This window comes from Anabrus simplex, chromosome 1 (assembly GCF_040414725.1).
Source record: "Anabrus simplex isolate iqAnaSimp1 chromosome 1, ASM4041472v1, whole genome shotgun sequence".
NCBI classification, from domain to species: domain Eukaryota; kingdom Metazoa; phylum Arthropoda; class Insecta; order Orthoptera; family Tettigoniidae; genus Anabrus; species Anabrus simplex.
This window is the reverse complement of record NC_090265.1, coordinates 446026052-446050542: the sequence shown is the minus strand read 5'-3', so window position 1 is coordinate 446050542 and position 24491 is coordinate 446026052. Positions and strand designations below refer to the sequence as shown.

At 37.1% G+C, this 24491-nt stretch overlaps 1 protein-coding gene across 1 annotated transcript in view; it reads left to right on the top strand.

The window, feature by feature from the left end:
* MTF-1 (Metal response element-binding Transcription Factor-1) overlaps positions 1–24491 on the top strand; it is a 111952-nt gene that overhangs the window by 57737 nt on the left and 29724 nt on the right. Inside the window, exon 5 of the mRNA XM_067146076.2 lies at positions 11123–11309. Coding sequence (XP_067002177.2) covers positions 11123–11309 — 187 coding nt within the window. The remainder of the gene's footprint in view (positions 1–11122; positions 11310–24491) is intronic.

Below are 24491 nucleotides of genomic sequence, written 5' to 3'. Positions count from 1 at the left end.
CCTGTGGCTGTGCGACGTAAAGAAAACTGTGAAGAAATAAAGTAAAGGAATGTTATATATAACGAAATCCTTCAATAAATAATTACCCCATTGACCGTCATGTCTTGACGGGTTTCATTAGTGATTGATAAAGTTACCAGAAATTTAATTGGGTAAACCATCCTATTGTTGGCACCCCTCCAGTTATTGGCACTGTATACTACAACTGAAAATAATAAAGTGTTTGTTATGTTGGCAGTCTTGCTATTCTCTTAATTTTTATCTTCAATACTCTGCACATCTTGTTTCAATTGTTCCTGTGACTAGCTTTGTTACTGCAGAGGCTATCATCATTCCCACCAGTTACTGCGTACATTGTTTCTGACTGGAGTGTTTTGTTAGCGGTGAGTTAAGAGCATTATGCTACGTTTTGACCTTAGTTTCTTGTAATATTATCTCCTTAGCATAGTTTATGAGTATAAGGTAATTCTTATATGAATTGTTAAATACATAGGACAACTCAGACCTCTTAACTTCACTCGATACATTGTTATAGAAGTACCGATTCCTGGTATTCAAAAATGCAGTTTACCTGTTATTGGTACCTAGTGCCAATTACTGGGTAATGTATCTTTTTTTTTTTAATTACAAACTGCTTTACGTTGCACCGACACAGATAGGTGATGATACTGGGAAATGTAATATTTGGTTTGTTCATAATACCAATATAACCAAGGAGATACTGTATGTAAGTTTCAGTTTTAAAGCCATAAGACACATGTAACCAGTTATTGGCATGGGTGCTAATAACTAGGAATTGATGTGCCTATAATTGGTCACATGAGATTGTATTTCAATTTTATCTGTCGTTATTAGGCATTAAGCTCAATTTAAAATGGGCGCTTGGCAGGCAAACAAGTATAGTGAGAGCAGTATAATGAGCAATTAAAGCAGTGAAAATTGCCATGCCTTTTAAAACTGCTGCAAAATCATTTGGAGTTCCTAAATCTACTATACAATTTTGCTGTGGTGAAAATGTTTGTAAAACTGCACATGGAACTTCTGTTTAAGTGAAGAGGAAGAGAATGTTCTTGTTTGGTTTGTATTTTTTTAATATTGATGTATTATAATACCTTATCTTAAAGATGAACTTAATGTGGGTAGGTAGATGCAGATTAAGTTCGGTAACATAAATTCACAGGCTACATTATAATGGGCTAGTACCATGCATTTCAGCTCATTTTTTACCCATTAGAACGTGCCATCACTGCTATCAACATATTTCATCCCAAATAATACTCAAGTATATGATGCTGATGACCAAGATGTTCCTAGCTCCTGAAGAAAGTATTAACTGCAAGATTATCATCATTATCGTTTTCACCCTAAGCCGTATGCAGGCAAGTGATTAGGTCTGTTTGATTAATGTAGAACACTGGCTTAGTAGTGATTAAATTTTAAATGTCATATCTTTTCTATGTGGATTTGTGAATGTGCTTGCTAGGGATTTCCAAGAAGAAAGGAAGACATTCAAATTAGTGTTAAGGAAGTTTTTAAGAATAACCCAGGAACAAATTCTTTTAAAGGAAACACGCCTGGCAGTAAATGGTATCTTGGCTTTCTACACAGGCACCCTGATGGTTTTTGTAGGATGCCTGAAGGAAGTGATGTTGAAGGGGGGGTTCAGTTCAGTTCAGTTGAGAATATCCTCAAAGAAGAGAACATGTTTCAAATTCTTTCAGGTCCCAAAAGAGTATTCAATTGTGACAAAACTAACTTCATGTTGTGCCTCAAGAAGAATCTTGTTCTAGCATCTTCAGGCAGTAAGAATGTGTATGAAGTTGAACTTGGCCAAGCAAAGTCAACTCTAATATCAGTGTGCACCTTTTCAGCTTCGGAAGTTGTGCCCACCCTTGATCGTATCCATTACTGAGGATTCCACAAGGGATTGTCCGTAAGATTCCAGAAAAATGGGGTATTTGGACGCAGCTGGAAGAAATCAGAGCTATTCTTTGAGTACTTAGGGAATGTTTTACCCCTATATTGTAGGAAATAACTTTCCATTGCCTGTTATTTTATTTGTTGTTGTTGTTGGGTTGAGTCTTGTGCATTGAAGTAGGTGATTCAAATCCATCTCTGATCTAGTAATATTGCAGACTAGCTGATGTACCCGTGCTTCGCAACGGAATTCTACACTGTATACAGAATTCTAAGTTAGGTAGTGTACACGTTGTGAACAAGATTGTCTTAAATTGTATAGCTTTTAACGTTACCCTAGAAATGCAACGGGAGGTCACCAAACATCTTTTCTCATACAGTATGAAGACTGACGGAATTTTCACTGTAATGGTAGACCCAATTTCACCATCAGTCACAATCAGGTTGGGATATTTTCATATTATGCCTTTTTACGTCGTCAGAAAGACTGTCTTAGTGGTTTTCCCAACTGAAATGAACATACACTGACGTCAATAGGAATGGTGCGATTAAAAGCAATGCTTTCATATTACGAAATACTCGTTCAAATGAAACACCACACATTTTCTCACTTTTAACGAACAGGACTACACTGCCTATGTAACAGTCCAAAGTTCCAGACCTGGAATGACCAAACCGCAGACAGCCGTTACCGTGAACACTCTTCAGCGGGGGGAGGGTCGCATGGTGGAGGCTCCTAGGGCAAAAACTATGCCCAATTACTATTCTGTTTCCTAGGAGTACCCGATGAGTCGGAAAATATCAATTCACTACAATGGTGGCGGAAAAATCTATCTGACTTGAAGGCAAACTTTTTCTCCAAGCCAGAAGTGAAACCCCCTCTTCAAAAGTGAAGAGAAAGAAGCTTTTCTTAAGAAACAGCTCTTTTCAAAGTTGAATTTTGAGTTAGTGAATATTGTGGTGCTGTAATTTGGAAAAGACCTAAATTGTTGTTCTTCTTTTTTTTGCTATTTGCTTTACGTCGCACCGACACAGATAGGTCTTATGGCGACGATGGGATGGAAAAGGCCTAGGAAGTGGAAGGAAGCAGCCGTGGCCTTAATTAAGGAACAGCCCCGGCATTTGCCTGGTGTGAAAATGGGAAACCACGGAAAACCATCTTCAGGGCTGCCGACAGTCGGGCTCGAACCCACGGTCTCCCGATTACTGGATACTGGCCGCACTTAAGCGACTACAGCTACCGAGCTTGGTAAATTGTTCTTCTAGACCAGGCCATACTACTACTACTACTACTAAGTGAGCCTCTGCCTTAAGTATGCACACTGCTTATTCAAAACAGCGCGTCAGAGTAGGGATCGAATAGCTGAAATACTATGATGAACCAGCTTGTTACGTACCAACTGTATAAAAAATGTATGAACCAAGGGAATGTCATGCTAAATAAGAAAGTTTTCTAACTCCCCAGTTATTTCCCGCCAATATTCAGTCAGGCTGTTATACTCGGTACGCAGCAGTAATCCCATCTATCGGAGTTGAGAGGCAGCATAAGAGACAAAGAACATCACAATAAACAGTGGTCAATGTAATGTCATTGTTCGATATTGTAGGCCTTCCCATTTGGTTTTCTTCCGCCTCTGAAATACCACTCTTATCATAGTCGGTACGGTAAAACTGAATAAGAGATAAATGATCGGAAATTGTATTCTCTATAACTTTTTATATAGTTCTTTTCGATAGGACCAATAACATTGGTATTTAAAAATTACATTTTAGGCACCTTTCCCTAAACTACAATTTCATCCAGGATGAATAAAGTTGTTTATAGCTTAGACTGTAGCTTCTTTTTCCCCGACTCTATATACCGATTTTCATTAAATTCTGTTAACCCATTTTCTCGTGGCTCGGCGTTGATATGGACTTACCAACAAAAATACATATTCATGAATATCTTCGTTATCCTAGCCGGTACGGTAAAAATGTATAAGACATAAATGGTCGGAAATTTAATTATCTATAACTTTGGTTGTGTAATATTTATCGATACGACAACTAATAATATAAATATTTGAGAATTACATTTAGGCCTTCCCCTAAACTACCATTTCACTCTGCGTGAATAAAATTATTCATAGGCTAGATTGTAGCGACGTATTCCTCGACTTTGCATACCAATTTTTATGAAGATAGAACTACTAAAAACATAAATAATTGAAAATAAAATTTTAGGCCTTCCCCTAAACTACCATTTCTATCAGCGTGAATAAAAGTATTTATAGCCTAGATTGTAGCGACTTATTCCCCGACTTTGTATACCGATTTTCATTAAATTCTCTTTGGCCGTTTTCTAGTGACGCATGTACATACATACATACATACATACAGACAGACAGACATTACGGAAAAGTAAAAAGTGCATTTCCTGGTCACTGTGGACATGACCGATACAGAAATAGCATTATTTTCAAATTCTGACCAATGTACAGACAAAACTCTTATATATATAGATATAGTTAGCTATTTTAGAATCAGTTGAGTTATTGATGAACCTAGGTGCAGTTTCTACCTATTTAGTCGTTTTCAGGAGTTTAGGTAAGGCCTGCAGCAGATGTACCAGTACGCAGCATTATGTACACGCCCTGAGATATAAAGAATTATCATGCTCTATCAAATTTCGAGTTATCCATTGTGGTGAACTCTGGCGCCCATACTACGGACATTTCGATTAACTATTTTTATTGATTTAATTTATTTCAATTATGTTAATTAAGTTTTTGTATATATGTTATTCATGATTTTATTTATGAATAGTATTCATCAAATAATTACACTACTACTACTACTACTACTACTACTACTACTACTACTACTACTACTACTACTACTACTACTTCTCTACTAAGAGAGCCTCTGCCTTAAGAAGCTATGCCCACTGCTCATTCAAAACAGCGCGTCAGAGTTGGGATCGAACAGCTGAAATACTATGATGAACCAGTGTGCTACGTACCAGCTGTATCAGAAAATGTATGAACCAAAGGAATAGCATGCTAAAGAAGAAAGTTTTCTAACTCCCCGGCTATTTTCCGCCAATATTCAGTCAGGCTATTATACTCGCTATGCAGCAGTAATCCCATCTATCGAAGTTGAGAGGCAGCATAAGAGACAAAGAACATCACAACAAACAATGGTCAATGTAATGTTATTGTTGACCAATGTTATGAACTTTCGATATTGTAACCCTTCACATTTAGTTTTCTTTCGACTCTGAAATACCACTCTTATCATAGTAGGAACGTTAAAACTGAATAAAACATAAATGATCGGAAATTGTATTCTCTATAACCTTTGTTATGTAGTACTTTTCGATAGAACCAATAACATAGGTATTTAACAATTACATTTTAGGCGCCTCCCCCTAAACTACAGTTTCATCTAGGGTGAATAAAATTCTTTATAGCTTAGACTGTAGTTTCTTATTCCCCGACTCTATATACCGATTTTTATTAAATTATGTTAACCCATTTTCTCTTGACTCGACGTTGATATGGACTTCGCAACAAAAATACATTTTCATGAATATCTGTTACCATAACCGGTATGGTAAAAATGTATGACATAAATGGTCGGAAATTTAATTCTATATAACTTTGGTTATGTAGTATTTATCGATACGACCACTAATAATATAAATATTTGAGAATTACATTTTAGGCCTTCCACTAAACTACCATTTCACTCAGGGTGAATTAAATGCTTTATAGTCTAGATTGCAGTGCCTCATTCTCCGACTTTGCGTAACAATTTCCAATGAGATAGGACCACTAATAATGTAAATATTTAACAATATTTTTTAGGGCTTCCCCTAAACTACCATTTCACTCAGTGCGAATAAAATTATTGATAGCCTAGATTGTAGCGACTTATTCCCCGACCTTGTATACCAATTTTTATTAAGATAGAACCACTAATACAATAAATAACTGAAAATTAACTTTTCAGCCTTCCCCTAAACTACCATTTCCATCAGTGTGAATAAAATTGTTTATAGCATAGATTGTAGCGACATGTTTTCTTACTTTGCATACCAATTTTCATTAAGTTCGCTTTAGCCGTTTTCTAGTGATGTGTGTACATACATACATACAGACAGACAGACAGACAGACAGACAGACAGACAGACAGACAGACAGAAATTACGGAAAAGTAAAAAATGCATTTCCTTGTTACTGTGGACATGACTGATACAGAAATACCATTCTTTTCAAATTCTGAGCAATGTACAGACAAAACTCTTATTTTGTATATATAGATGGTACACTTTTCTGATGGGTATATTTTGATTCTAGCTAGATAGACAGATAAGCAATCATGTCCTGTTTCCAATCTGAAGATCGCCATTGCTTCTTTCCCCGGCTTGCTTCTATTTTTGTCCCATAGGTCTTTTTTTTTCTTTAATTTCTTCATTGTAGTAAGTTAGGTAGTTTCTTTCTTCCATTTTTCAGGGTTTTCATTTGTGATTATTTTCTTGATTGAGTTAGCTGCCAGAGGTTTGGTTCTCATGTAGGTACTAGTGCCTTTTTTTTTTTCCTAGTTTATCTGCCAGTTCGTTGCCTTTTACTCCTACATGTGCCAGGATCCATTGTAAAGTGATTTTATTTGTACTGTAGTTGGGTACAAACTCACCTCACCTACTACATCAGTGAGCTAGGCAAGGAGTTGAAGATTGTTTTTGTTGTACTTTATCCAAACTCTACGAGTATTTTGCAGCCAGCTGCTGTTGCAGCATTTAAGCCTGTTAAAGGAAAGTAGAAAGAACTTGTCCTTTCTTGGTGATCCAAGAATCCAAATAAAGCCGATACCAAAGAGGATTTTGCTTGTATCCTTGAGAGAATGTTTATTAACATTGATCTCGAAGCTTCTCACAAAAACGGCTTTAGGACAACAGGTCTTTGTCCTTGGAATGTTGATGCAGTGGATTTTTCCAAATGTCTTCCCAAGCCTGTGCCAGTAGGCCTACCATACTGTCACCTTGAGCTCGGCCTCTTTGGTGTGATGAGTTCTGCAAAATTGTTGGAGAAAGGTGAATTAAAGATTTAACCAAAATAGGAGACATTTTTGGACAAGAAGAAAATGGAGAGGACTTCATTATCCTCTACTACAGACTGTGGAAACATTTAACGGAAGGATGAGGGACAGAATGAAATCAGCAGCTTGGTTGATGATCCAAATTTTGGCTGAGAGTTTGATGATCAAGCTGTACTTTTAAACAGTCCCTAGATTCCATAACAAGGTCCTCTTGCCACTGACGAAAGAAGTAATGGAATGCACCAAGATTACTAGGACAGTACTTCAGAAGGACCTCTGACCACAGAACAGTATCTAACAAATGTTCCCCTTGAAACACACAATGACAACAAAATTATCATTGTGACACCAAGTAGATCTGGTCCCTTGCATAGTGTTCTTTTAAAACAAGCTTCCCTTAACTCCGACAAAACACCTGCTGAGAAAGGAAAGAATAAAAATTAAAAAATAGCAAAGAAAAGTTTATTTTTTCTGGTTGATAATAAACCCTCCACTAGTTATAACAGAGCAGAAACACAAGATATTTCTGAAGAAACGTTCAATCAAGAAACCTATGGAATGTGCTTCAAATGTACACGCTTTGTGGGGTCTACTAAGAAGAGATTTGAATGCAGCAGTTGCAAACAACTCTACCACCAAAGATGCATTCCAAAGGATCACGCCTCCTGTGGGTGGAGGCAGTAGAATAACACCCACAGTATCCCCTGTCTGTTGTAAGAGGTGACTAAAAGGGGCCCCAGGGGCTCTGAACTTTGGAGTGTAGGTTGGTGACCATGGGGCCCTTAGCTGAGTTCTGGCATTGCTTCCACTTGCTTGTTCTAGGCTCTTCACTTTAATCTATCCTATCTAACCTCCCTTGGTCAGCTCTTGTTCTTTCTGACCCCGACGGTATTAGGTTGTAGAGGCCTAGGGAGTCTCACATTTTCACGCCCTTTGTGGCCCTTGTCTTCATTTTTCGAAGTGTTAGATCCCTTCCATTTTTTCTCTCTATTGTTATATGGAGGACGGTTGTCTAGTTGTCCTTCCTCTTAAAACAATCACCACCACCACCACCACCACCAACACCACAGGATCATCAAATTCATATTCCATATGATTCTGAAGAAGACCTTTTCGTGTGCCATGTTTGCTTTGCAATTCAAAATTACTCATATGATTGCTATGATTTATTTCAAGTCATACCACAAAGTAACTAGTCTTCTGTACTACACCTGCATCACAAAAGTAGCCTATATCAAATCATATTGCTGAGGATTATGAAGAAGATTTCTTCCTTTGCTTTGTGTTTTTAGTACCAAATTTACTCTGGTGAATACTTTTAATGACCTATATCATATAGCTCAGTTAACGTCCCTGTGAGAATTGATTTTGTTTACAAAGTGTTATATTTTGGTTATCTATATTACTTTAAAGGACTTCATTTACACTAATATTGCTTTGATATAACTTTCTAATGGCTGCATTCCATTTTCTAAGCCCAGTACACTTTATTATTGCATTATAAGTTGATATGATACACTAAACTCATCAGAATTCCACAATATAGTACCAGTGCCAATAACTGGAAAAGTTGTGTCTGTTATTTCAAAAGTATATTGAGAAAATAATTGTGAGTACAGAATCTTGGTAAGGACTCAAAAATTGGAAAATGTGTGGCTGTTATTTAAAAATTGTATTTAGAAAATAATTGTGAGTGTAGAATCTTGGTAAGGACTCAAAAACATACACATCTCACAATATTACAACAATTCTGAGGCAAGTACAAGTTAAGAACTCGGTTAGCAAGACAAATTTATATAGAACAGTGTGTTCCTGCAAATAACTGGGTGGTTTACCCTACTCTTGTTAAAATAACGAAAAATATTAAAATTTTGACTTCCTTTGGCCCTTATATTTCTACGAGTGGCTAGAAATTATTTCAAATATCCTTGAAAAGTTTGGCTCTTGACATGTGGTTGTGAAATGTTACATAACAAAAGTATAAATTCATGTTTTAATTTGTTGATATATGTTAGAATATCTATTCTATTTGTACTGAGCGAGTTGACTACGTGGTTTGGGTCACGTAGCTCTGAGCTAGGAATCGGAAGATCGTGGGTTCAAACCCCAGGAGGAGGAGGAGGAGGAGGAGGATGAGGCGGCCTACTCCTGTCGAATAACACCAGGGGGCTTAACGTCCTCATCTGATGGACGAATCATCATCATTAGCACCATGTGCTCTCACTCCATGTGAACACTGCGGAGAGGTTTAGAATTGAACCCAGGCTTTTGGGGTCTTCTGAAGGCTAAATGTTCTGTTCCGATGGACACATCACCAGCACCATATGCCCTCACTCCATCTCCATGTGAATACTGCTGAGAGGTTTGGAATTGAACCCATGCTTTTCGCATGCAGTCGAGTAATTAGAAATTGTATACCACCTCGACCACTCATACCCTGCTGGCCAACATTCTGATGGTAAAATTTATTTTCCACCAACAGGACTTGTACTTGCTAACTGCGGTGTCAAACAATCAAGCCTTGATGGCTTAACGATCATGGCCTCTTGCCAGGCAGTTGGAAATTACAACTGGACATTATAGTCTTTTAATGAATGTAGTCCAAGAAGTAAATGTAGTTCGTCATATGGCCTCTGGAGAGGCCTGGTGCAAGTCATTATAGTTGATGCCCATTGGTGACCTGCACATCTGAGTGTGTGTGTGATGATAATAGTAATGAGTTAAGAAGAGATTGAAACCTGATGTCAGCACATTGCTTACTCCTGTCAAATAACACCAAGGGGTCTGCTCAAGGCTTACGTCCTCATCTGATAGACAAATCACCATCAGTAGCCCCATATGCCCTGTCTTCATATAAACGCTGTGGGGAGGTTTAGAAATGAACCCAGACTTTTGTTACGCAATCTAGTGACGAGAAATTTTATACCACAATCTCTCCTACCCTGCTGGCCAACATTCTGATGGTGAATATTTTTTCCCGCTCAGAGCAGCTAACCACAGTGTCAGGCCATAAAGACTTGATCCCTAAATGATCATGGCCACCAGGCAGGCTGAAGTAAATGTGAATTACCACTTATTAAGTTTGGGGAAAATTGATCATTAGTTACTTGAATCAAATGAATCAGCAGATGCATAGGTACACCTGTCACTTGTGCAGCCTTCAAACATGTTTTAGCTCTACCAGAAGAAATTTGAACTGGAAACATTATTAAATCTTGTTGAATCTTCATGTAAAAACAGAAAACAAGTAGTAATTCAAACAGGAATTATTCCTCTTTGACTGAAGAGGACATAGCATTGAGACTTGTCATTCTAATCTGCTATGTGGTTTCTTTTTTGCTTAGGAAAATCACTCCTTACCTCTTTTTTTTTTTTTTATTATCCAGCTGATGCCTTTCATTTTTTTTTTTCTGTGGGTTTGATGATTGTTCAGGAAGTGTTACATTAGCTGAAATTGAATTTGCATAAAGGAAGAAAAAAAGAAAGCACGGAATTTATGACAAATTTTTCAGAATGTTATTTCCTTCGTGTAATTTTACTAAGGCTAGTTGAATAAGAGAATTTTTATACATTCAGTGCTTGAATGAAGTAAAGCAAATTTTCATGAGAACAACAGGTCTCATAACATTGACCAAAAAAAAGGGGGCGGGGTGAGAGAGAGAGGGAGAAGCTTGACATGCACATAACAGAACAGGACATTTACTAACATGTGAAACGGAGACCTTATAAAATGGGAGACATGACCTTTTTCTATATAAATGAAAATATCCAACATTTCTGTGGTGTCAACAATAAAAGAAGCAGTTCACAGATCAGTTGGAAGAAAACATTAGAATGCTTGGTACGCTACCTCAAGAAGGTCTTGAACACAGATCTGTCTGCCAGGTATACAATTCCGATGTGAATAGATCTGTACAGCGAATTTGTTGTGTCAGTGTTTATAATGACTTGGACCAGTATGAAGGTTGTCTTTCATTAACTGTTGCAAAATCTTATTGAAACTAAAAGAAAATCCAGTTTTATTCATTTTACCAATACAGTTATAAAAGACAATCAACCAATCAAAGTAGCATTTATTCTTTATATGTGTAGTTTATCTAAAGTTTTTGTTTTTGTCCATAAGATGTCGAGAGGAAGGATGTGGGAAGGCTTTCACTGCCAGTCACCATCTGAAGACTCATAACCGTACACATACAGGTGAAAGACCGTACTCCTGTCACCAGTCAGACTGTCGACGCTCCTTTGCAACATCCCATAACCTCAAGGCTCATGAGAAGAGACATCAGCAAGGGGAGGGCAGTTCAGCTCAGGTAAATGGCATGAAAACATTATTGTTAACATTAATAACTCTTGTGGTATTGTTAATTTGTTTTTAAATGCACCACTAGCAGATAGATAGCATTCATTTTGCATTGTTCAAGCTGATTCTCATCTACATGTCTCACCATCCATTTTCAGGCTCTCTAGCACTTTTGAGTGAAGGATTTTAGTATACAATCAAATATTGATTGATCTTTCCCAGATGTTCTTACCTGATGACTGTTTGGGTAGTGCAATTGACCAATGAAGGGCTGTCTGGTGTTAATGCCTGGATCTTCCATGAATTGCAAAATGAACTAATGTGTTTCTCAGTATAAGGAAAGAGATAGGGATATTGATGACTTAAAGATGGAAACCAAACCCCATGGCACTACAGCCCCTGAAGGGCCCCGGCCCGCCAAGCGACCGTTGCTCAGCCCGAAGGCCCGCAGATCACGAGGTGTCGTGTGGTCAGCATGACGGATCCTCCCGGTCGCCGTTCTTGGCTTTCTAGACCGGGGCCGCTATCTCACCGTCAGATAGCTCCTCAATTCTAATCACGTAGGCTGAGTGGACCTCGAACCACCCCTCAGGTCCAGGTAAAAATCCCTGACCTGGCCGGGAATCAAACCCGGGGCCTCCGGGTAAGAGGCAGGCACGCTACCCCTACACCACGGGGCCGGCACTAAAGATGGAAACCTCTTTCTTGAATTTAATTCCACTGTAGTCGTTTAAGAATGCTATGAGAGACCTGTGTCAGAAGAGAACTCTGTTGCAATGCAAAGTTACAGGAATCCAGTGCTTCTTAAAAAATTATAATTATTTGATAGGCTGTTGAACATGAGAATGATCATCATAGTCATCTTCTGCTTCCATTGTTCATCTTCTCCAGTCCCAATATTATTTTCATTATAATCAAGTGAATAAGAAGAAAATAATGGAAGAGCAACCTCCCAAGATAAAGATGCAGGAGTTATTGTTATTGATATATTTACAAAGAATTCAAATCACATTAGTCAGTTTGGGAGATGAATTGATTATGAAATGGCACCATATTTACAAAGAATTCAAATCACATCAGTCAGTGTGGGAGATGAATTGATTATGAAATGGCACCATAAATTTCCAAACACTATGAGTGAGTTGTTAATATTCTGTTAGCGGGGGAGAGAATGAATAGGAAAGTGGAAATGGTAGCCAATGAGGAGCTATCTAATGTTAATGCCTGGATTTCCCATGAATTTGGAGAATGAACGAAGATGATCTCAGGAGTCTTTCAGTTTAGGGATGTAGAAACCAGGTATATTGATGGAAGTCTCTTCAAAGGAAGCATTGTGGGAACGGATATGCATGAAAATTAACAAACATTTTTTTTTCTTTGTACAATTGCTTGGTCAGCAGTTTGTTATTCCTGTACAGAAAGATGCCCATTTCTTTCTCTGAAACCAGAAAATATTATTTTTTGTCCATTTGAAGGCAGGAAACTTCTAAGGTTACTGCACGATCTTTTTGTCTATCTCTCCCTTTTATGCGTTTGTCTAGCTGTCTCTAAACCCCAAATTTACCACTTCAAGACTACTGTACAGCTCTCTGAGTAGTGATTTTCTCAATGAATGTTTATGGCCATCCCAGTAACAACAGTGGAAAGTAAAAAGAAGCTCATTGAAGGATGTGAAGGAATAGAACAAGAAAAACTGAAATTGATGAGAAGAGAGTCCCTTTTTTAAGTGACATTGAATGAAGGTACTAAGTTTGTGTGCGCTCTGTGTGTGCTCTGTCAATGCGTATTGTGTATATTGTGACCATTTGTCACACTTGGGCATCATAGTCATATGAGATAAGAGATAAGGTTCGAATAACATGCTACATGGTATGTGAGGAGTGCCATATCTATGAACGACAATAACTTGGGAAGGTTTCATTTTGGAAGGAAGTTCCAAAATTTAATTATTCAAATAACGGTTATAACTGACTTCCCAAATAAATACACTCAATAGACAGCATAATTGGATACAATGAATATGTTAAAAAAAGAGAATTTATAATAAAATATCTCCTTTGATGGGTAATAGTGCCTCTGCTTTTGGCAGCTAATAATGACATCGATGTCAACAAAACAATGGCTGACCTCATTTGAAAGAACACATAGGCAAATTCTAATTGGGATCCGGACCAGATATGGAAGTAAACAAACATAATTCCAAGCAAGAAAAATCTTAGTGTACAACAATGCTGAAAACTTGGATAACATAATACAATATTAGCATTCACATTCAATCCATTGCAAATATCCCTTTTCCGCTGTACAAATGTTAATTCACATTTTTACTTCCACATAAGTCGAGTTAGCAAAGATTCTGTCAGGGCATACAGCCTTAGTTGAAATTAAATATCGCTCACCTACATGATCTACCATCTACTTGAGCAGAAACAACAACAAAAGAAATATTTGCAACATTGTAAGATCCTGAAACGACATAAGTAAGCAACAAGCCTACACAATGCTGCAGAAAACTGCTGTTGGTGGGTGGTTACATTCTGCTCCTCTCCTGCCTGGGCTTATCCGTACTTGCTGTTTGGGTTGTGCCACGTCTCTGGACTCACTCGGGAGCTCTTCTTGTAAAATTACATCATCTTATCCTCAGATGTGCACTTGGACAATTGGATTTGTTTTACACTGGACATATTCGGAACCTGAAATTTTAAACACTGCTTAAACATATTCTATACACAAAATCGTCCACAAATATTGCCACAGGTTAACACTCACCTTGTATGAGAAAATATTCCTATACCACATATGCCAAGTTTAATGAAACCTCATTTTAAATTTCATGTACAGTTTGTCTGCATTATTTTTACTAATCAGTTTCCAAAATTATGGGGTCTGCACATTGAATATTCCTCTTATGATATGCGTTGTTAATAATAGCAACAAGTTTGCTGGCAAAAAAAAATTCTGGCGCCCACTCTTAACGGAGGTTAGATCAATGTTGCAGTATTCCTCTACCAACAAATATAATCCACTGATGACCAGTTATCTAGTTCCATCTGCTAAACTGATAATTTTTGGCATGTGTAAAATCCATATTTTTAGATTGCATTTCAAGTCCATGTCGTCCACAGTTGCCAACTTGAGCATTTCATCTCGCAGAGTTTCAAATATCGGCATGTGTCCAACCAGGTTATCGATTCCATGCTGCCAATACTATCCATCTGGTTCGTGCCAGGATTGAAATGGCAATTTAAAATAGATATCATGGAGCTCTGAACTGCATATCGTTAAATATTCTGATGTCGTGATTTACTTAGGAGCCATTGTACAAAAGCATATCCAGGAAATTCAAATTGGGTCATACATCACAAGTAAATGTCAAGAGTATATAAATCAATTGTAACATCAGTCTCACTCATTTACTGTATCGGATCTTGAATAATTGTCACTCACACAATTTCAAACTGAAGTGAAAGGTTACAATATATTTATAAGAACATCAGCCCAGTACTGTGTGTGACCACAACAATACTGAATTTTACAAAAATGCTGGTAGATATGATGTTACAATTTGGCAAAAAATAAAAAAGTAATTAGTATGCACTGCCAGGCTGAGTGGCTTAGACCTTTGAGGCGCTGGCTGTCTGACCCCAACTTGGCAGGTTCAATCCTGGCTCAGTCTGGTGGTATTTGAAGGTGCTCAGATACGTCAGCCTCGTGTCAGTTGATTTACTGGCACGTAAAAGAACCCCTTTGGGACAAACTTCCGGCACCTCGGCGTATCCATAAACAATAAAAGTAGTTAGTGGGACCTAAAGCAAATAGCATTATTATAATTATTGTTGGTATTCACAAATAAAGAACTGCTTGGATGCATATTTCATAAAAGGAAAATGGAACAGTTTCATGGGATGATTATTACACAAAATGGACTAGATTGACAATCATGAAATATAAAGGTGGTACAGAATGCTTAACAAATTTTTGATATTGCCTGTTATGATATTGTTCAGTGTATTTTGAGGCATACCTAACCCTTTCAAAGTATTTCAGGTGTATTTTGTAATACCTCCCATGCTACCAAATAACAAACCTTTAACTTACCAATTTTCAAGTTGAGTGTTGTTCACTTGAATGTGGGAGTCATGGCTCATAAATATATCTCCTTTCTGTGTCAACTTCAATCACCTGCTCAATGTCGCTTTCAAAACATACAGTTTGATCTAACACTAAATAAGTGTTCTCCTTTGGATGAATGGCAGTGATGTTGGCTTTTCTGTTATACAGAGTAGAATACGCATAGCGAGCTTCTTCATAAACTTGCCACTTCATTTCTTGTAATGCTGAAGCTAGAGCTCATCTAACCCTATGATGATGGTTATTCCTTTGCAGTGCTCCCTTGGGTTGCACCTTCCACGAACTGCTTGAACCATCTGGATGTTGGACGACATTTTAAGGGTGTTTGCCCACTCCAAAGATGACAATCCTATATGATTATTCATCCAAAAGTTTTACCCTTACTAATCTTTCATTGCTTTCATCTTCAATATATTGACCAGTGAGTTTCTTGTGACTCTTTCAGGCCACCAGGAATGATTCTTCTTCTTCTTCTTCTTGAAATGTTACATTCTTAATTTTAAATTTTCTCTAATAAAATTACAGAGCCTCCGTGACTCAGACGGCAGTGCGTCGGCCTCTCACCGCTGGATAACGTGGTTCAAATCCCGGTCACTCCATGTGAGATTTGTGCTGGACAAAGCAGAGGTGGGACAGGTTTTTCTTCGGGTACTCCGGTTTTCCCTGTCATCTTTCATTCCAGCAACACTCTCCATTCTCATTTCATAGCATCTATCAGTCATTAATAAATCACTTTGGGAGTGGCGACCCCATCGTACTAATAGCCTATATCTGATTCATTTATTACATGCCTGACCCGGTCAATGACTGGAAAACAGGTTGTAGGTTTTCATTCAACAAAATTACTAAACTCATACTTATGTTACATAACCGGTGCCTTCAGTATAATTGAAAACAGGTGTGTAATTAATATTTTTCTAAAAATACTGGAAGGAATAGTACAGTTGACAAAAAACATAATTACTCATTACAGTAAATGTAATCAAGTTTGTATCTTTTACCACACTTTTTTCTTTCAGAATTTCTTTAGAATTTGGTACTCTTCAAAACAGGAGTGTATACAGTGGTGTCTACCACACTCAGCACACATCCACTTGTTGTCTTTCCTTTCAGGTGGTCTCTTCTGTGTGTGCTGACACACAAAACACCTCCGTTGCAGCTTTTGCTTTGATTGTGTTGGAGTACTGCTGTAGGGAAATTACATCCAGAAAGTCTCAGACAATCTCCTCCTTCTTTTCTTTTTTTCCCCCCCTGTAAACAATGTAAGAGTTCATCATTTGTCATGTCAGTAATTTAAAAAGAAACTACTTCACATACCATTTCAGAGTTTTCCTGATATTTGCACTTGCATATCAGCTCTGTTGACTGGGCTCATTTTCTCATTGTAACCTAACACACTCAAGAGTTGTGGCCTTTCAATATAGGAAGCTATTAGAGTTTTGACAACTGACCCAGACACTCCGAGTTTTTCATTGTGTTCTATTTCTGTATCCTTGCCAGTATAAACAATATGATCAAGGATAAACCCTGTTTCAAAGTCACAAAATAGGAACATCTTTACACCAAACCTGTGTCGTTTTGATATAATGTACTGTTTCCATTGTAGGCAACCTTTCCAAGCGATCAGATACTATTCAGTGCAAGCAACTTGTGTGGTTCGCACTTTGTTAACACGCAAGAGGTCGCGCCCGCGGCAGTTTGCCGCACTTTAAAAATATTTGTTAATAATTTCGTTGCTAGCCACTGTAGGGCTTAGGGCGCTCGTTTCATCCCTCCACTCCCTCTCTCCCACCTGACGTTGATTATCGTCAGTGTATTGCCTGCTGCTTTCTGGAGTAGTTTAAGTTTTCTTTCACTCTCGCATCTGCCGCGACACATTGCCCCCTCGCATAGTGCATTCTTACATGACTGCATTTTCAAGAAAGTTTCTTAAGTAAAGTGCATGATCTTGGAGTGTCTTTCAGTGAAGTGTGGTGCTGTAGTTTTATCTTGAATTGTGACCAAATCATTCATTGAAATGTAAAAATGCGAACGTAGAGGCAATTTGCTCACGTGCAACCTCCCACGTTTTTTAAAAACTCACATAGCCTAATTTTGCGAGATTTTGGAAAAAAAATCAATATTTTTTATATTGAGAAAATATTGTTTCTAGGTAATTATGTTAGTACTAGTTAAAAGGCAGTTAAACATGGTACATATTTATATTTTTATCAGAGCATTCACTGCAAAAGAACAATAGCAGCTCATTAAAATATTAAGCGTGAGCAATTTGCCCTCGCGTGACCTCTCGCGTGTTAACATTGTTTCTGTGCATAGTTTCATTGGAATTGTAGGCCACGTTTTTTCTTGCGGTTCTGTGCTTTTCCCCCCTGTTGGAAGTCGCATGTTAATTTATGAGACATATTGGTCTGTTTTGTATGTGGTAGTTTTCCGTATTTCAGTGCACTTGTGTCAATTTTTAATTCATAATTTTTTGTCTTGAATGTATTTTAGAGAGATATGTCGGTGACAGTTTCTGGTATTTTCTCTTCACATTATGGCCACAAAACATAACAAATTATCTCCAATTGTTCAGAGATACCCATAAAATAGAATTTCCATTCATAAACAGTTTGACTGAATTTTATGTTCGTTTTTCACGTTTTGCGACTTTCCAGTACGCAAACGATAAGTTTAGTATCAAACATTGATACAATACTATCTAAACGAGCCCAAAAATCCCATGAAGGAGGAATACACCAGTGATATATTTCAGTTTGCTTTTTTGATTTGTTGTCATAGTCATAAATGACATACAGATATTGAAATGTATGTTAATGTGTTCAAAGAATATGTGCAAGTCATATAAATTGTATTTTCTTCCAGTAAATGTACATGTCCCAAAACTTCAGTTAATCATGAAAATGTATTTATTCAGTAAATATTGCACACTGCTGTATATTTCCTTTGTCAATGAATAATTTTCTTGACTTGTTATACTCTGTAATCTGTGTCCTATTCGTCTCACATGAACCATGCTCCAAATTATTATTTTTATTATTATTGTTAATATTATTATTATAAAAGCAGTTGTTCATATGGGAACATTTCTGAGCGGCAAGAAGAGTACGACCATGGTGTGCAACCCACCTGTCAGCTGCTCTCTTGTCACGTGACAAACAGCCGTCCCGAGCGGAGCAAGTAACACCGGCTCCCTAGAGCAACTACATGGTGACGTTTGCTCTTGTGTAATAACGCAGGGCAGTGATATTCTTGTTCTCTATAATAACAGGCAGTTTTCTATTGCAAACATGCTTGTATAGGTTAGGATGCACAAGTTCTATAAGATCTCTGATATTGATCTTGGTAAAACGATATTCATTCTCAACGTTAATACAGTCGTACTTCAGGAAGATAATCGGTCATATTCCGTATGTCTGTTCATCTCTCATATTTCATGCACTAATAGCAGTGTCACCTACGAACTCCCATGTTATTGAAGATAGTCCTCACCTAAAGTACCTCTAGACCAGGACTAAAAGTTGGTCCAGACTAAGACCGGATCATCCTTGGACTGAGAAATGAAATAGCATATGGCTTTTAGTGCCGGGAGTGCCCGAGGACATGTTCGGCTCGCCAGGTGCAGGTCTTTTGATTTGACTCCCGTAGGCGACCTGCGCGTCTTGATGAGGATGAAATGATGATGAAGATGACACATACACCCAGCCCCTGTGCCAGCGGAATTATCCCATGATTGTTAAAATTCCCGACCCTGCCGGGAAATCAAACCTGGGACCCCTGAGACCAAAGGCCAGCATGCTAACCATTTAGCAACAGAGCCGGACTGGACTAACAGAAATAACAATGTATGAATAAGAAAAACATTTGTCTACTCTTAGATCATAGTTGGTACTGGCTTAGTCAGTACCCCAAGTATCTTGTCATCCTTGCACACTGTATTGAAAACATTGTGTAGCCACTGTAAACCCTGTACTCCTACTGCTTTAATCATGTCTATGTTGACTTCCATCACTTCCTGGGTACCTTGTGGCATTTTCTTAGGTACTGCTGCCATTTTTGTCCATGTAATGGGAGATTTCTCTATATAGATTTCAACAGCTGATTCTTTTGTTCTCTGATCTGTTTCTGACCTATTCATTTACTGATCAGAATGGTTCCTAAGAACCTGTCTAATGCCCTCTTCTTTTCTGGCCAGGTTTCCATTGCGATCTTCAATTGCCTTGATTGTTTTGACTGCATTCCTTTTACTTTTGATCACTCTAAACAGGAGTTTCATACTACTTCTGCTGTCTTAAGTAAAGTTCTCCCAACACTATCTTCCCTTTGATTCCTCTTTTAACTCTGTTTCTTGTCCCAGTAAATTTGCTCAGGGTCTCTGATCTTCTCCTCATCCCTTATCTGTTCTGACTTAGATGTTGCAAATGTTTTTGTTGTTTTGATCAGCATAAAAATTGAAACTTGCAATGCTATGTATGCTCTGATAGTAGTATTCTTGAAGTGTCCACTATTTTGCGTTAAAACTTGTGGCTAATTGATTAAAACATTTCGAGGGTTTATTCTTGTAATAACTATAGTTTGTTTCACCGTGTTCCTCTGCTGGTAGTATGAGCGTCTTGAAGTGACTTGGACACTGTTTTTGAAGAATTGGGTAGTTGTCTAGTGTTCAATTTGAGGCATATTCAATATATATGTACAAGACTCATAATATATACTAATGCTGAGTTGATAGTAAAATGCATTTTGTAAGAATAAAAATTTGTTTTAGCGACGTGCTCCTTAATTTGCTGTTGTATAATTTTATCAAGTGTCAATTTGTTTTACAATACTTGATATCTTGATTTCGAAAGATAGCGTGAAGGCTTCTTCCTTTTATGTTCTAGGCCGTATTTATCTGTAAGTAGAAATGAAGTGTGTGAGAAGTTGCGTCTACTAGGTTTTTGTTAGAGGTAAAAGAGTGTGTGTTGTACTTACTCTAGATGTTGACACTGTTGTGCATTACACGGCAGCACGTCGAGTACTGTTGCGTGTTTGTCTAGAGCTGTTGCTTGTGGCTGCAGAGGGTAAGTTTGAAGGGGTAGAGGAAGTGGCTACTGGGGGAGTGAGACTGGAGTGGGGGGGTGTCTCTGGGTGGTTCTTTTATGTGTATCAGGTGTTGCTTCTTAACTCTCTTTAGGTAATTGTTTTTTAGAAGGGGGATGATGACATCAAAAAGAATGTTGGTTTTTTCTGTAATTTCATTCAAATTAAAATTTGGGTTGACATATTGATCTAGGTCACTTCAAGACGCTCATACTACCAGCAGAGGAACACGGTGAAACAAACAATATAGTTATTACAAGAATAAACCCTCAAAATGTTTTAATCAATTAGCCATAAGTTTTAACGCAAAATAGTGGACACTTCAGGAATACTACTATCAGAGCATACATAGCATTGCAAGTTTCAATTTTTATGCTGATCAAAACAACAAAAACATTTGCAAATGACATGTCCTTTTATACTACGTAACCCTTTTACAATCCAAGAAGAGAGGACTTATTTTACTATTTTAATTGTATCATTTGTTTTCGACGGTCTATTGAATTGGACAATTGTCACGACTGTACAATATTTTCCATTGTGATGTTTTAAGAACCATATTTGTAATTGTCAGCTGAGGATGACCCTTGAAGGGTCGAAACCTGTACTGTGAATGATAGTATGTAAGTAAATGTATTGATAAGGTGGAGGCTTCAGTATCAATCTTATGTTGTAGCTACAATCAATACGGAAATTAAACTTATAGATTATGATGAAACAGCTAACCAGACAAAGCATTAAATAGGAAGTTAAACGCATTGAAACAATCACATAGCCAAGATATGCAGAGTAATGCCCCCAATAGACACCATTTGACCAGACTTAACGATAGCAATCAACACACATTTCACCCACCAGTGAAAAATCTAACAAATACGACATTTGATGAAACAGAATCCATTATACTGAGTAAGGGACCCAAACATAATTGGGGAAACAATTAAGTTTTTCAAAATATCACTACAATCATTACAGAAACTGAAAACGCCGTAAAAAAAAAAAAAAAAAAAAAACCTCAGAACAACGCGATGAAATTAGATACGAAATTAGGAAAAGATTACAAGAGTATATTAACGAAATCAGTAAGGAGAACAGCAACCAAGGTACCAAGAACAATATACAGATTAAAAAACTCAAAAAAACAAAATCAAACAGAACAATTTACTAATAACTAAAGCAGATAAAGGCAACACAACTGTCATCATGGACAAAGACGAGTACATAGCCAAAACCAAAATCTGTTTCCAGGATGAAACTTTTCAAATCAAAAACAAAGACCCTACTAACAGCATCCAAAGAAATCTAAAAACATTACTAAAAAACACCTATTTTCTTCTAAATGAACAAGAAACTGCAAAACTCATTACAATGAACCCAGGACTACCAACCGCTAGAGCATACCCAAAAATTCATAATAAACTACAGATCGAGTCCAACTTACAAACTGTCACAATTTATCCAAACATTCCTCAAAAAACAACGTATTTTTAGCCAAAAAAAAATAATACGAAATTCAATAGAATTTTGCAACACTACAAAAGAAATAAAAATAGAACAACACCATAGACTAGCATCATGTGACATAATAAACATGTACCCGAACATACCCACGCAGAAAACCATAAAAATAATAGAATCTAATCTCAAAAACCACAGCAAACTCAGTACCCTAGAAATAGAAGAGTTCATAAAATTACTCCATTTTGCTATCAATAACAACTATTTTAAATTTCATGACACCATATATCACCAACAAGGTTTACCAATGGGATCCCCAACATCAGGTATATTAGCTGAAATCTATATAGATTATATAGAACATCAAGAAATCCAAAAAATAGACAATATTCTTTTCTGGTGTAGATTTGTTGATGATGTATTTGTCATAATAGATACACTAATGAAACCAGAATTTTAGAACAATTAACTGAAATAGACCCGCATATAAAATTCACCATGGAAAGAGAAAACAATCACACCATAAACTACCTAGACATATCTATAACCAGCCACGATAATCATTTAACATACAAAATATACAGAAAGCCCACACATACATCCAACACAATAAAAATAGACTCCACCCACCCTAACGCACACAGGAAAGCAGCATACTATAGTATGATATATAGAGCCTTTAATATACCACTAACAAAAGAACTAAATAAAGAACTCAACTTGATCCATGAAATAGCCAGACAGAACAGATATAAAAAAGAAATGATCAACAAAATCATATACAAAATAAAAAATCAACCCAAATCCAAATTAATCAGAATTGAAAAAACCAAGAAAGATTACATACTATTCACCTACAACACCACCCATATATACCCCATAACGAACATCTTCAAGAAACGAGGCCTAAAAATAGCTTATAAAACTACATACAGTAATGCCAGCATCCTACATAATTCCAAATCCATTAACAATAAAAATCAATATAGCCACTCAGGAGTCTATCGCATGAAATGCAATGACTGTGAAGCCAGTTACATTGGACATACTGGGAGGAACTTCCAGATACGTTACAATGAGCATATCAATGCAATAAAACAGAGACATTTTTCAGCCATAGGACAACATATCGAAGATTACAAACACAAATTTACAAATATTGAAAATGACATGCAAATTCTAAGTACTAACCCCAAGAGCCCCTTACTCAGTATAATGGAAGAATTTTATATAAACCTAGATCAATATGTAAACCAAAATTTTAATTTGAATGCAATTACAGAAAAAAACCAACATTCTTTTTGATGCCATCATCCCCCTTCTAAAAAACAATTACCTAAAAAGAGTTAAGAAGCAACACCCGATACACATAAAAGAACCACCCAGAGACACCCCCCCACTCCAGTCTCACTCGCCCAGTAGCCACTTCCTCTACCCCTTCAAACTTCCCCTCCGCAGCCACAAGCAACAGCTCTAGACAAACACGCAACAGTACTCGACGTGCTGCCGTGTAATGCACAACAGTGTCAACATCTAGAGTAAGTACAACACACACTCTTTTACCTCTAACAAAAACCTGGTAGACGCAACTTCTCACACACTTCGTTTCTACTTACAGATAAATACGGCCTACAACATAAAAGGAAGAAGCCTTCACGCTATCTTTCGAAATCAAGATATCAAGTATTGTAAAACAAATTGACACTTGATAAAATTATACAACAGCAAATTAAGGAGCACGTCGCTAAAACAAATTTTTATTCTTGCAAAATGCATTTTACTATCAACTCAGCATTAGTATATATTATGAGTCTTGTACATATATATTGAATATGCCTTGAATTGAACACTAGACAACTACCCAATTCTTCGAAAACAGTGTCCACGTCACTTCAAGACGCTCATACTAGCAGCAGAGGAACACGGTGAAACAAACAATATAGTTATTAGAAGAATAAACCCTCGAAATGTTTTAATCAATTAGCCATAAGTTTTAACGCAAAATAGTGGACACTTCAAGAGCATACATAACATTGCAAGTTTCAATTTTTACGTTGATCAAAACAACAAAAACATTTGCAAATAACATGTACTTTTATACTACGTAACCCTTTTACAATCCAAGAAGAGAGGACTTATTTTACTATTTTAATTGTATCATTTGTTTTCGACGGTCTGTTGAATTGGACAATTATCACGACTGTACAATATTTTCCATTGTGATGTTTTAAGAACCATATTTGTAATTGTCAGCTGAGGATGACCCTTGAAGGGTCGAAACCGGTACTGTGAATGATAGTATGTAAATAAATGTATTGATAAGGTGGAGGCTTCAGTATCAATCTTATGTTGTAGCTACAATCAATATGGAAATGAAACTTATAGATTATGTCTTGATAGTCCTCATTCCAATCCATTGTAGTTTGCCACACTTTGATCATAGGTAATTTCCTAGTTGTTGTCTTCGGTTTGTTGTGTTTCAGTTCTGCTACTAATAACCAGTGGTCACTATTGAGGTTCTTAT